The sequence below is a fragment of the Oryza brachyantha genome, chromosome 3, assembly GCF_000231095.2.
Source record: "Oryza brachyantha chromosome 3, ObraRS2, whole genome shotgun sequence".
In the NCBI taxonomy this organism is placed as follows: Eukaryota; Viridiplantae; Streptophyta; class Magnoliopsida; order Poales; family Poaceae; genus Oryza; species Oryza brachyantha.
Window position 1 is genome coordinate 18,538,513 of NC_023165.2, and position 13,312 is coordinate 18,551,824.

General features: G+C 40.6%; 1 protein-coding gene across 1 annotated transcript; it reads right to left on the bottom strand.

Annotated features, from left to right (window-relative positions):
* Positions 1-2,308: 2,308 nt before the first annotated feature.
* On the bottom strand, positions 2,309-3,337 carry LOC102703571 (agamous-like MADS-box protein AGL80). Its single transcript, XM_006651509.3, has one exon. It carries the CDS (start codon positions 3,287-3,289, stop codon positions 2,552-2,554), a length of 738 nt encoding a protein of 245 aa, XP_006651572.3. The 5' UTR covers positions 3,290-3,337; the 3' UTR covers positions 2,309-2,551.
* Positions 3,338-13,312: the final 9,975 nt, after the last annotated feature.

Sequence of the window (13,312 nt, forward strand, 5' to 3'; positions counted from 1 at the left end):
GCTTAATTTTCCTCTTCTTTCTCTTTTAGTTTTTGTGGATTTCCCTTCCCTGTTTCCCCCCTCCCCTGGACCCTGTTCTTCTGTTTTACTGAACTTTATTCCCCTTAATACAAAAATACGCGATTCTGGTGCGTATTCTAGAAAAATGTTTTATAGTTAACTATTGTATGAATTGGCTATTAGATTGACTATAAATAAATTGGAGCTAGTAGTTGGCTATATTATTGAACTTGCTCTTATATATGGTTTTGCTTACTTTTATTTAATTTTCAATTTTCGTGTAATTTTGTGGCAGCGTTTCCGTCAGACTGGCTTGGATGATATGGTGGAGGCAACATTTGGACGAATGACTCATTTACCACTGGGGTGCTCTCCATGCACTCTGGGCTTGTTTGGTTTGTAGCCCAATCTTGCTGTAGCAAATAGTTGGGAAGAAAATGAATAGGTCACTCATTTGATTTGGGACCCAAAAAAATAGTATTGCCAAATTATTTGACATAATTGGATGAGTCCATTGAATTAGTACAAAACCAAATAAAAGCATTGCCAATTCTTGCCAAAAAATTCAGGCAATTCGTAATACTTACCATTTCAAAAAAAAGGAATTATTAAGAATAGAAATTGCGAAGAACCAAACACACCCTTTCCGGTTTTAGCCATAGGACACTATGGAAGTGAACCTTTGGGGAAAGCACTATATCAATGCGGTAATTTGACAATGCACACCCACTCCTATCCATGCCCTCTTCTCACACTGTGACTGCAAATACACATCTTTGGCTCTGTTTAGTTCTAAAAATATTTCCTAAAAACATCACATCAAATTTTTAGACACCTAAATAAAGCATTAAATATACAGAAATATTAAAACTAATTTCATAGTTATAGGGTAAATTGGGAGACGAATCTTTTGAGTCTAATTTATGCATGATTACCCATAAGTGCAATAGTAACCAATATGCTAATGACAGATTAATTAGACTCAAAAAATTCGTGATGCAGTTTTAAGGCGGAATCTGAAATTTGTTTTATAATTAGACTACATTTAATACTTTAAACACGTGATTATACGTGTCAATTTGACCTCTGTCTCAAAAATTTTTAGGAACTAAACAGGGGCTATATCTCCATCCAACCTTGCCACCAGAATAGTGATACAAGGTTGAGGCGTTGAGCCCGTCCACAGATTGGCCCTGACGTGTCGTGACGGCTACCCCATAGTCCAAGTAAGTTTGGTATCATCGATGAAGCTATTGAATTTGAAAAGTGTTTTAGGCCGCGTTCGGCTTACAGTAATATATCTGTGCGAAAAACGTAAAACGTAATACATGATTAATTAATTATTAATAATAAAAAATATAAAATAGATTAATATGATTTTTAAGCAACTTTTATATAGAAAATTTTCGTAAAAAATTAGTTTGGAAAGCGTGTGCTTAACAAACGGGGGAATAGGTTAGGAAGAGGGGACGAACGCAGCCCTAGAGGGTAAGTTTGACATCTCGCTGCCGCGGACAGAACGTCGACCTATGGTGACCTTCCCATCATTGTCGCTGTCGGGATTAGAGGCCAGCTTCGCTTGGTCGTCGTGGGTCATTGATATGGGTTCTAGTTCGGGTTGTCTTCCAACCAAACCAACCCCATATGAACCAGATTCCCAGTGGCATTTTAATATTTTCTGTGTGTAAATGTGGCTTCTCTCCAATGACAGCGGTGTTCATCGGCAAATTACAATATTTACTTACTTAGTGTTTTCCTCGTAGCTTCACTTCCACGATGCTCTCGAGCTAAAACCGCAAAGTTAGAATGTTTGGATCAAAATTTGGGAAATAAACTATGCATGTTACACCAGAAATTTAAAACGTGTGAGAAGAAAAAGGAAGGGATGCTAATTGGAATGAATCAATATGTGCACCTGCGACGAGGAAATGGTTGCCCTGAAACCAGCATGATGCAAATAACATTAGGAAAATATTATCGGCCTAATTAGGAAACACAGATATCCCCATAAAAGATTCCTCTGCCAGCTGCAGGAGATCCCATGGTAAATTACAGGTTTGCTAAATTTGTCGCTATATCTATTTCATATGCATGATACTGCAGGTCCAACCGAAATAAAATAATTTTCCTTGCACTAAAATTTATGCAATCAGTTTTTTTTATCACAGCTTAATCGCACATGCAGGAATACAATTACCAAATTAGGGATCCAAAATAATTAAAGATAAGAAGGCCAATTCTTAAAAAGCATTAAATTGACAATCACATACCAGAAACACTGACCAACAACATGATTAGGGATCTAAAACAAGGGAAATAGATATTGGGATCTAAAAAAAAGGAAAAAAAAGCGGGATGCTGGGATCTAAAAAAAGGAATGAGATATTGTGTTGTAAACAAGAAGAGTGATCATGGACACCCTCTCCAAAACTAATAGCTGACCAACCATGGTTGCTTCTGCAAGCAAAACGTCCATCATTTCTGAAGAATTAATCCCATCCTTGCCATGCTGGCTGGGGATACATGCAAATGGCAACATATGAGCCCCTCCTTACATGGAAGGGAATGAGAAGAAGCCCTGGCTGGCCCATGAGAATCCTGCAGTGCCACTGCTGGAAGCTTGCACCACCATGTCCATGTCGCCGCTAGGTGCAGCCGTGCCACCCAAACCAACGTCCTCTGCCATGGCTGTGTAGCCGGTGATGGCGTGAGGCGACACCACCATGCCCAGCAGATGATCAGGCGCTTGCGTCGTCGTCGTCGTCGGCACCGACGGCACGAGGGCGGCTTGCCCACGGAGCGTCTCGAGGCGATCGCTGACGGTCCTGAGGCGCGCGCCCGCCATCCAGCCGACGCTGGTGAGCTGCTCGATGGTGAGCCTTTCAAGGCCGCAGCCGCCGCCGCCGCCGCCGCGCAGCGCCTGGAGGGCCTCGGCGAGGAGCAGCTTCGTCTCGCTTTGGTCGGCGTCGATCCTCGCCCTGTGCAGCTGCTCCTGGAGCTTCTCGACGCGCTGCCTGAGGAGGCCCTCCAGGTCGGTCATCTTCTTGTACCTGTCCAGCTGCGGCATCGCCTTGAAGCGCTCCAGCACGCCCCTCGCCTCCGGCGCCGACGGCCAGACCTCCGCCGCCTCCGCCTCGCCCTCGCCGTACACCACCAGGCACGCGTCCACGCTGCACAGCGTGGCCAGCTCGCTTGCCTTCTTCGACAAGCCCTTGAGCCGCTTCCTGAACGTCGCCCGGCGCTGGGCGTCGTTGGCGATCCGCTGCAGCTTCACCTTGTTGCGAGCCATGGCGCCGGCCGTTCGCCACCCGGTTTCCCTAGCAAGAATGCAGCCTGCAGATCGACGAGAAATGGTTAGATTGGTTTGGGATCAAAGGAGGAGGGGGAGCATGGTGTTTTTGTAGTGGAAGATCGTATCTCAGCAATCCACCGAGTTATGGAAAGAAATTATTTGACGCGTACCAAGAATATCAAATGAATCAATGTTGGTTAATGCTTGACTTATAAGAAGATATGCTAATGTTGTAGCTAGCTAGCATATCTGTCAGCCTTTAATCATGCCTGTATTTGGAAACTTCATTGCATACGTGATTAGGGTTGGCAACGGGCCGGGTTGAGCCAGAACGGCTCCGACCCCGTGGATCCCCAGCTCTGACCGGGGGCTCGTCGGGAAGGCGAGGTTCCTAGCCGGCGAGCAGGGGGACGACACGGGCGGACGGCGGTGGCGATAGAGGCCGGCGTCGGCAGAGAGGAGGAGAGGGGGCGCGGCGACGCCACGGCGACGGAGAGGAGAGGACTAGAGGAGGCGCGGCGGGCCGGCAGCCAACGCTGGTGCCAACAAACGCGGGCGCACACCGGTGCAGGCGACGGAGCGGTGGACTAGAGAGGGAATGGGGGGCGGCGGCTGGGAGTGGGTAGGGACTAAGGAGAGGAGAGAGATGAGAGGGTGAGGAAAAATAGAGTTAGGGTATATATATAGCGTAAGTTATTGGGTCTATTGGGCCAAATTTACCCGTAATTTTGCATTTCGGGACCCACAGAGATTTTTTTGGTCAGTTCCTGGCCCCGTCGTGGAATATGCAAGCCCTATACATTAGCTAGCAATAGCCAATAAACATTGCACACTAGATGATAGCAAGTTTACAGCAAAGATTAATTGATCTAAGGAGTAGAATATATAATCCTTAAACTTAATCCGGATGAATAGCGCTAGCATTGACAATCCACAAAGGCAACAAATTTGGGTTTAGGCCTCCCTCTACAATATGGCCCCCAAATCACTACCTCTAAGATCAACCGATATGCATTTCTTAGTATCCAAAAAATAATCAATTTAGGTTTTATGCCAAAAGATTTGGGTGTGTTTAAGATAGCCGGGATATGGAAGATGAAAGATTATATAATTTTTGTGAAAGCTATTTAATGATATAAACAATAGAATTAACTACTACAAAGCTAAAAATCTACTTTAGAAATATAAGATGAAGAAATTCTATACGAAAACTGTTTGCCAAAAACACATCATTTAGTAGTTTAGGAGCCGTGTGCATAAAAGTCGAGCAAAGAGTCGAGAAAAATCTTAATTTTTACGAGAAAGAGTTTGCAAATTAGATTGAAGTGTCTTAATCATTTTATTTTTGCCTAATGTATTAGTCAAGTGTCTCACCCTAATAACCTTAATATATCGGGAATTCCAACTCTATGAATTTTAAGAGTTAGGAAACCTAACTCCAAGAACATTTCGAGTTAGAGTTGTACCAAACATGATCTATTTTTAGACAAGAGCATCAAGGTTGTGTTACCCTAAATATACATTTTTTTTATAAAATATTCAAGTTCTAAGACTGATTAGCTTGCGTCAAAATGGGTACCATCCTACGATCATGAAATGGAATGTGAATGATCAAGATAAGTGTTTTCTCTCCAAGTTAATAGTAAAGATATATCTAGGCCTCTTAATATAATAAATTGTTGAAGTTCGTAGCCATACTAAAGTGATAGACCAGTCAAGCATGAGTTGAGTAATTTATCATTGAATTGAAGTGTATAATTGAGTTCTAGAAAGGATGACACAACTGACTATGTGCATAACTGATATTGTGAGGCAAATGTCTTCATACATAGATATAGTACATGCTTACTGAGATGATGTTTATTTATACTCCATAAGTCAATATGCCTTGCTAGGGAACATTATTGATTCATGGATTGAAAATATATTTTTGGTTTACTTTTTCAGAATTACAAAGAAGACACTCACACACGACTATAAATGTATACAACATACAACACCACATGAGTGTGCCCCCTTAAACACATACTTAAAGGCATGGAAACTATCATTTTTTTGTGACCAAATGTACATGAACATCTAGGTCACACATTTAATTTGTTGGAATGGCATATCTGAATAAGTTCCAAATGTATGTTGGTTCAGACTCTAATTTCAGTAGAATTCAAATTGGCCTTAGGCTGCGAGGCCCAATTGGAAGATCTATATATTCGGTGGCAAGAGGTTGAGGGATTCACATAGGTAACCATCTCGAGAAAACCCTAGCACGACCTTTTCCTTGAGCCAAACCATAACTACAGAAGTGCACTAACACGCTCTGCTCGATGTTCCACTCATTGTTAGGTGAATATCAACAGAGGCACTATTGTGTTGCAATGTTGATCAGAGTGGGACACAACAAAGCAATCCCGTGAGATTGACCTATTTCCTCTACACCAATACAAATTTCATTGGATCGAACCACTACTATGGAAAACAGAACCTTACCTGAATAGACGACTTGTTAACGACTCACATATGAACCTTAACAATGCACGGCTAAAAATGATTGGATTAATGACCCGTTAAAATTGAATTTAATGACTCGCTAAAAACAACTTAACGAATAATCAACTTACACGTCCGAAATGATGATTTTGCACTGTAAATCAATGATCTGTTGACGACTCGCATTAAAACCTAGAGGCAACTCGGCAATGCAGGCTAGACTCGCGCGGCGACGACAACGACTCGTGGCTAGGACCTAGCTGCGACACGACGATAGCGATGGGGACCGACAATAGGGAGCAGCTGGGAGGCGACTTGGGCTGGCTGCGGCGAGCGGCGATGGCGATTGACTGGCGAGGTGAGCAGTTGTAGGCGCATGTGGCAGGGAGTAGGGAGGAGGTGGCTGAGGTGGAAAAAGGAGGCTGACTCCTCTATTTATAGATGAGGGAAGATATGGAAACCTAACAAACTTGAGAATTTTATTCTTATACAAAAGGAATAGGATAGAGATAAAGGGAAAGAAAGAGAGTCCGCATGGGAAAAGAAGTCATACACAACAAGGAAAAAGGGGAGGGTTGTTCGGCCATGGGAAGAAGGAAGGGGTGGCCAAACCTAGGGAGGGGAGGGGAGGTGGCTGGCCTAGGCTAGGCCCAGGGCCCGAGAAGCAAACTTCCAGCCCACGGTAGGGAGAAAACCTAAAGCTAAACAGAAAAAGAACAGGTTGCCGACTTTGAATTAATTTTGGATGACTTTTATTCGTTAGAAACTTTAAGCTGATTTTTCTGAGATTTTAACTATACATCCAGTTATATGATCTTGATACGACGAACACAAAAAACACATTTGTGACCTTTGGATAGAATTAATTAAAAAATCTATTACTTAATTAACTCTTGGATAAATAACACAATTTAGTTTATTTGTTTTTGAATTTCAATTTACTGGCTTACGAAAAACTTGGGATGTTACAAACCTACCACTCTTAAAGAAAATCATGTCTCGAGATTGCTACGTATAGGTAGACATGTTAGGCTGGACGACCATCAGCTCATCTTCATGTTCCCAAGTTGCTTCTTCCTCTAAATGGTGGCTCCACCGAACCTTGCAAAAATGGATTACTTTGATCCTTGTGCCCCTCGCACTTGTTTCCAATATCTAAATGATCTTTTCCACATAGGCTAGATCTTCTTGTGTCTTAATTTGTTCTGGATCAGCTTCCTGTACCGATACTTGCAAGCACTTGTTCAACTTTGAGACATGAAAAACATCATGTACTCTAGCAAAATCAGGAGGCAATTCTAACTGGTAGGCCACTTTGGCTCTACATCCCAAAAATCTTGTATGGTCCCACATAACATGCTGTTAACTTTCCTTTGGTCTAAAACCTATGTACTTCATGAAGCGGCGCTTCTCGAAGGTACGTGTGTCTCCTTATTCAAAACTCAACTCTCTCCGAAGGTTGTTCAAGTAAGTTTTATATGTTAACTAAGCTGTCTTTAAACGATTATAGGTGGTCTTAACTTTATCAGCTACTTATTTCAAGACATCAGTCCCGAACACTTGCCTCTCACCGGTCTGATCCCAAAAGAGAGGTGTACGACACTTAAGTCCATATAATGCCTCAAAAGGGTCATCTGCATATCAACTTAATAATTGTTGTTATATGAGAACTCTGCGTGTGGTAGACTCTTGTCTTACGTTCCTCTAGAATCGAACATACACACTCTCAGCATATCTTCCAAAGTCTGGTTAACTCTTTCTATAGGTCCATCAGTCTAGGGATGATAAGCCGTACCAAAGTTCAAACATGTTACCATCTCCTTTTGAAGTGTTTGCCAAAACTTAGAGGTAAACCAACTTTCACAATTAGATATAATCCTCTTTGAACTCCATGCAAATACACTATTTGTGCCAAATGGAATGATGTCTTGTTGATGTCCTTAGCAAACCGGTAATGAAATACACAGCAATCTTTTCCCACTTTCAATCAGGGATTTTCAACGGTTGCAACAAACTGACATGTCTTTGATGTTCAGTCTTTACCTGTTGGCACATATCACACAAAGCCACAAACTCAACTATTTCTCTTTTCGTACTAACCCACTAAAACTTCTCATCCAGGTTTTGGTATATCTTGGTATTGTCAAGATGAATGAAATACTGGGTTCCATGAGCATCATTCAAGATTAGCTATTTCATCTCCACGGTATCAGGTAGGCCAGCTAATGGGGCAGGTTCAAATGGATTGGATTGACAATTGTAGGCGTACTAATGGGACAGATTCAAATGGATTTAATGGATTGGATTGACAATTGTAGGCCTGCTAATGGGGCGGGTTCAAAAAGATTGGATGGGTGGGATTGTGGGAACGGGTATTGATGGCTACTGGGTTGGATTGGTTGGGTTTATTGAAATGACAGGCTGGACGGGGTTGTGATGCGCAGAGAAATTCTGGGCAGAAACGGATTCAATCCATGGATCAGTGGATGGATCGCTTCTGAAATCACCATCATTTCCTGCTTGCACTGCCCGCGACAACGCCATGGCGGGCGAGCACAATGGCGAGCGCCCCCTCCCTCCATAGCTCCATACTCCCGCCGCGACCGCAGCAACAACCAACTCCCTCATTCTCAGATTGCTCATTTGCTAGCTGCTGCTGCTACTAGGTTAACATGTAGAGATAGAGAAGTGACCTGTGGACGAGCCGGCAGGACAACAAGCTTTTCCAGCCGCGGCCATCAATTTTTTTTTTTTTTAAGGAGCCTGCCGTCGGCATACAAATTTTGACAACATTGATGATATCGTCGGCATCGTATACTTACCGATGCCATCGCCTCTGATTTACCTGCTCAAGCCGATGGATCTTGAGTCTTGCATCGTTTGTTGCTGCCACCAGGTTCCTTTGCTGCTTGGAACTCAGTGATGGGTAAGTCAGCTGCGTGTTGAAGCTACCATGTAATCTTGAGCACTTATCTTTCCTTTGTGATTAGCTTGCATGTAGTCAGCTGGCTGAAGGCCACATTGGCTAATTAGTTTTGTTCCGTTTTGCATGGTCCTAGTTTTTGGTTCTAATGACACGGCTTCAGATTATAGGATGGCACAGTCGGTAGTGGATCCAGGGAAATCATTTTTTTTCAGTTGTGCACGTAACTAACTCCAGCTGTGGAGGAGAATAAATGAGATAAAGCAGCTAGCAGTTCATTGCATAAAAAAAAAATTGCTTGATCGCACTCCCTTTTCTCTGTTCTTCAGAAGTTCAGATACTGTAGATTGTCTGAAAACTTTCAGAAACTGCATTTCGGCCAAGACATTGAGCGAGCGATTGAGGGGCTGTTTAGTTCACAAAAATTTCACCCAAAAACATCACATTAAATCTTTGGACACCTAAATAGAGTATTAAACATAAATAAAACGAAAAACTAATTGCACAGTTATGTGAGAAATTGTGAGACGAATCTTTTGAGCCTAGTTAGTACATGATTAGCCATGAGTGCTACAGTAACCCACATGCACTAATGACGGATTAATTAGGCTCAAAAGATTCGTCTCGCGGTTTACACGACAACCGTGAAATTTGTTTTCTCATTCCTGTCAAAAACCCCTTCTGACATCCGATCAAACGTATGATATGACATGTAAAATTTTTATTTCACCAACTAACACCCCCTGAGTGAGATTTGCTGTCACTGCGACCTTTGAGATTTTCTTTTTCTCGGAAGGTGGATACGGCGGACAAGTGGCCAAGGGCGCGGGAGCTGGAATCCAAGAGCTATCTTATTTTTGGATGGCAAATATAATCTTTGCCTTCACCGCCGTGGTGTGGGAGCCTTGGGCAGAGCGGTTGCTGGAGCTGGGGTAGTACTTGCATCTTAAGAGAATATGGAGGCTCAGGTTTATATCCATCTACTGGACCTGCAAACCATGCAAAAGTCAAAAACTAAAACCAAAAGCTAAATCTAGACGACGCTAAAAAGACTTGCATATAAAATGGAAAAGGCACAAAACAATACATGCCTACTTAGCCCGTACTAGGATTCGGGTCCTACTGAACTTCAATTCAGCCCAAAAGACATAACTAAGTCTAGATTATTAGACCCTCCGTATTCTAGTAGATGACACATTTAAGTTATTATCACATGTTTGGTCATTTATCTTATTTAAAAACTTTATAAAAATATGTAAAAAATTAAGTTATAGTTAAAAATATATACGGTAATAAATCCAATCAAAGAAAAATAAATAATTAATACTGTTTTTTTAAATAGAATGATCAAACGGGTAAAAAAACATCAATGATGTTATCCACAATAATACAGAGAGAGTAGCTCACAGGGCGGATAAGTGATCGTACAATATATTTGCAAATGTAAAACGAGTAGTGAATAAAACTTTTATATATGTGTTAAGCTAAGTTTAAATAAACTATGATAGAAAACCTAAAATCTACTCTAAATTTAAAATTTAAAATTTTATTTTATAAGTATAAATAGAAGCGAAAAGATATGCTCTAACATACTCCAACCTCGGTGAGGCCTAAATCAATGTCGTGGAAAGGGCAGGGCCGCACAGTCCAAGACCTCCTCTATTTGCAATAGAGAGGATAGTACAGGCCACGGAACCATAGGTTGCAAGATGCGTCAAGGGGATACTAGGGGAGACCATGGGCTGCGAGAAGCAGAGTGCGTCGGCCGCTGCCAGTGGGGGTTGATGGGAAGGAGAAAGGAGTTGGGGACCACGACATGTGACTTGGGGATGCTAGGACTCACTGATTCTATGGGGAGGCAAGGACTCAGTCATCTTTTCATGGTTTGAATTTTCTATCAAATTATAAGTATTTATATCACTATTCACAAGATCAAACTAGAACTACTTGTTTCATTAATTATTTTACATTTCAAATTCTTTCTATTTTATCTTCCATTGTCCTTCCACCCACACCCACTCACACCCATTCCGATCCTCATTTATAAAGAAGCACTATAATTTTCTCGTCTCAACATTAATCCCTACTAAACAACTTACTTCTTAAGATAGAATCGGCAGAAAAGATATGAACAACATTATTTTATCTACATGTTGGGTTGAATGGTTCTCATAAGGTGGATTCAGTCAGAAATATGAAAATAAGGAGAGGTTTAACATAGATTGGCTGGGGTTGCGGTGACTCCAGCGCTTGTCAATCTTTTATTGTTAGGAGATAATTTTTCTCTTTACATTATCATAGGTTTGGGAATTCTAATCTAGCTGATGATATGTTGATCCTCGAAGGATAAATACATGTCTGCGCTAATTCCGATCAACAAGTTGGAGGTATGGCTGAGTGGATCAATGCATGGTTTGCTAAATCGACATAAAAGAAAGATTGTATCATGGGCTCGAATTCCATTTTCTCTGGCATGGAAGTACAACCGGCAGGTGTGAGAGAGAGCCTCGTATTGATGGAGTCCGCCGTCAGACAGACTCCCTCGTTCAAAAAAAAAACTAACTTTTTGGTTTTTTATCGAGTATTTGACCATCCGTCTTATTTGAAAAATTTTCAAAAAATTTTTAAAAACTTAGTCACACATAAAGTACTATTCGTATTTTATCATCTAATAAAAATACAATTATTAATCGTAAATTTTTTTTATTAAGACGAAGAGTTAAACATTGTATCTGAGAACTGAAAAATTAATTTGTTTTGAGAGGGATGGAGCAGTACTTAAATGACTAGGAGCGAAGCACCCCTTTCTTGTTCTTGGTGGCGTCTGTAGCGAATTAGACCTTCCCGAACGAAGGTCGTTCAGTCCCTGGCCAGCTCTCAGTTCTTGAGCAGACACACGCTACAAATGCCGGTTCATGTTGGGCTCGTTCGCATCTCAGTGAGCCAACGAGTCTAATCACCCCACATAAAATGTAAAAAGCTATTAGCACATGATTAATTAAGTATTAGCCTTTATAAATTAGACAAATTGATTAATTTGATTTTTAAAAAACTTTCAGATTTTTTTTAAAAAATACACTGTTCAGTGTAGTTTGGAAAGTATGCATATGGAAAAGTAGGGCTCTTATGCCTCCTGAGGACGTGCCGGTTGAGTTGGGCTGCTTTTTCACCCAGTCCCATGAAACGGGCAGTAGGATAAAAAAAAAACTACATATACATTACTAAAACTGGCATATCGGGAAAAAGAATTTGCAGGGTGTGCAATTTCTAAGAAAGAATGGCTACAAGAAGAGAGAAAGTGATATGGGCAAAAAAAAATATTTATCTTTAGATTCACCGGTAGAAATCATTCACTATACAGTTCTGATATCATGATAAGATGGATATTAGGTCATGTGCAACAACACAATTAATAGTTTGCCCGTGAAAGCGCTAGCAAGGTAGGCAATTTTGCTTATTGAAACAGAGAGAAGGGGGGAGATCTAATAGTGATGGAATCTTCATTAAACATAGAGTGAGTTATTATAATATCTTAAAGAGGAGCAGAATATATTCTGTCACTGAGTTTCTTCCGGTGACCACCGATATTATCCATTTCTATAATATACCACTAGTTTTGCTATACCATTAGACCAGACTTTTTTTTTCCAACAATACCCTGGTAGACATGTATGGTTAACAATGATTTACACAATATGGAATTTTATGTGTAAGTTCTATTATGTTTCCATCACTATTTTTATAAAATATAATCTATCTGTTTATTCTAGGAAGAATTTATTTGTTATATGCTGCATAGAATATTTTTTCACACTACTACTATTAATGTAAATCATTATGCATATGCTACGTAAAATAATTTTGTGCTATTTTTTTAAGTGATTCCTCTCTCATACTAAATATTTTTTCAAGTTTTACATAAATCTTGAAACATATAAAAAACGTCTATGTCACAAGGATGCTTTGTTCATAATTTTATGAAACTTGTGCGTGGAATAATCAATTATCAACTCCTATACGTATATAGGGTGTTTTGGGTATTTTTAGAAAAAAAATCTGGTCATGTACCAAGCGATAAAGTTATCGCACTCGGATATAGTCACATATGATCTTAGCACCCATTTAGTCGTCCCCGACTGGGTCTGTTAGGTTGACCCTTAGAATACAAGACTTTCTTTTACCTGAATCAAACTAGACACTTCGTGTACCCCTAATCCATATCACCACAATGTTTAAAAGAAAGCAATTGTAAGAATCAATACAACAGGAATAAGGATAATAATACGGTCCATTAAAACAAATAAAATATAATATTATATGAGTTATGTTAGAATGTGACATGTTGATTTAGTGCAAAACTTCGGAGTTGATGCCAGGTGCATCATACCCTTAGGACAGGTAAAATAAACTAACGTAAGCAAGCAATAAGAATTGTCATATCGAAATTAGGTTTAGGTGAGAGAGGATAGTATAGGGGAGAGAATGAAGATAGGGTATAACTCAAACTTCACAATAAACTTTGTGTAAGAGAGGTGGGTCGAGTATTAATGACACAATTTATATTTATAGCTAACTATTGTATTGATGAATTATTGGTTGAATATATATAT

What these genes read in the sequence shown, in the direction of transcription:
- LOC102703571 (XM_006651509.3), bottom strand. Translation starts at nt 3,289, where the DNA reads ATGGCTCGCAACAAGGTGAAGCTGCAGCGGATCGCCAACGACGCCCAG.